The sequence below is a fragment of the Eimeria mitis genome, genomic scaffold (genome assembly GCF_000499745.2).
Source record: "Eimeria mitis Houghton genomic scaffold, Emh_scaff10001, whole genome shotgun sequence".
Classification (NCBI taxonomy): domain Eukaryota; phylum Apicomplexa; class Conoidasida; order Eucoccidiorida; family Eimeriidae; genus Eimeria; species Eimeria mitis.
In genome coordinates this window covers 499-1,415 of record NW_013566999.1, presented here as the reverse complement: position 1 = coordinate 1,415, position 917 = coordinate 499, and the positions used below count along the sequence as shown (strand labels likewise).

The following is a 917-nucleotide window of genomic DNA, read 5'->3' as shown; positions in this document are numbered from 1 at the left end:
AAGAACTAAGAAGGTGGACAACACCGCATCGAGAAGAAGGAAACGAATCGCCAACCGGTCAACTGCACGATATGTCCGTTCTGTCGATACGTCTTGCCTTTCGTAGTGCATCATGTGCCCTATCAGATCCTCTACTACGTTCACCAACCACTTCATCTGGTCAGGATACAAACGCTGTTGCGAAAGCAGCTCATGGGCTTTCTGCAGCAGCGGCACGCCGCACCGTAAACCGATCGGATAGGCCACTGCGCGCCCTAAGTCAACCGAAATTGAACTCGTGGACATAAGCACCATTGGCTTCGGCAGGCGCACGAACGGGTGTTCCAGCATAGCTTCGATTGGCATACTCGGCGGCACTAGCAGGTTATGGACTGCCGAAGCAGGTGTGGCGGAACCTGCTCCAGCTGCATCAATTGCTGCTCTTGTCCCAGCAGCTGCTACGCTTTTTCCAGCAGCTCCTACAACAGCTCCAGCAGCTGCTGCTGCCCTTCTACCAGCTGCTGCTCCTCTTCCACCAGCTGCTCCTGCACCTCTAGCAGGTGCTGCTGGACTTGTACCTGCAATTCTTGGACGGGTTAATAAACTAGTCAGGGTAGGCGTTCCCACGCGGGTGGCTTCTACGGATGTCTCCGATGCAGCAGATGACGTCTCAGCACTTGGCAAGGCTGTTGCTGCGCTTGCTGTTGCAGCTCCTGCTGCAGAAGCTGCAGCATCTTCATCCCTCGAAGCCTGTAAAAGNTTGCTGCGCTTGCTGTTGCAGCTCCTGCTGCAGAAGCTGCAGCATCTTCATCCCTCGAAGCCTGTAAAAGGCGGGATGCGTCAGAAGCACCCGGTGGCAATCCAGGAATCTCCTGCATGGGAATATACACGGATCTCGAGGGACCTGGTGGTGCTTGAGCAGCAGGAGGCTGCAATGC

At 55.5% G+C, this 917-nt stretch overlaps 1 protein-coding gene across 1 annotated transcript in view; it reads right to left on the bottom strand.

Annotated features, from left to right (window-relative positions):
- Nucleotides 1-458: 458 nt before the first annotated feature.
- Nucleotides 459-917, bottom strand: part of EMH_0098580 (uncharacterized protein) — a gene marked incomplete at both ends in the record, with an annotated part of 886 nt that continues 427 nt past the window's right edge. The window contains 3 exon segments of the mRNA XM_013493991.1: nucleotides 459-557; nucleotides 657-738; nucleotides 742-851. Coding sequence (XP_013349445.1) covers nucleotides 459-557; nucleotides 657-738; nucleotides 742-851 — 291 coding nt within the window.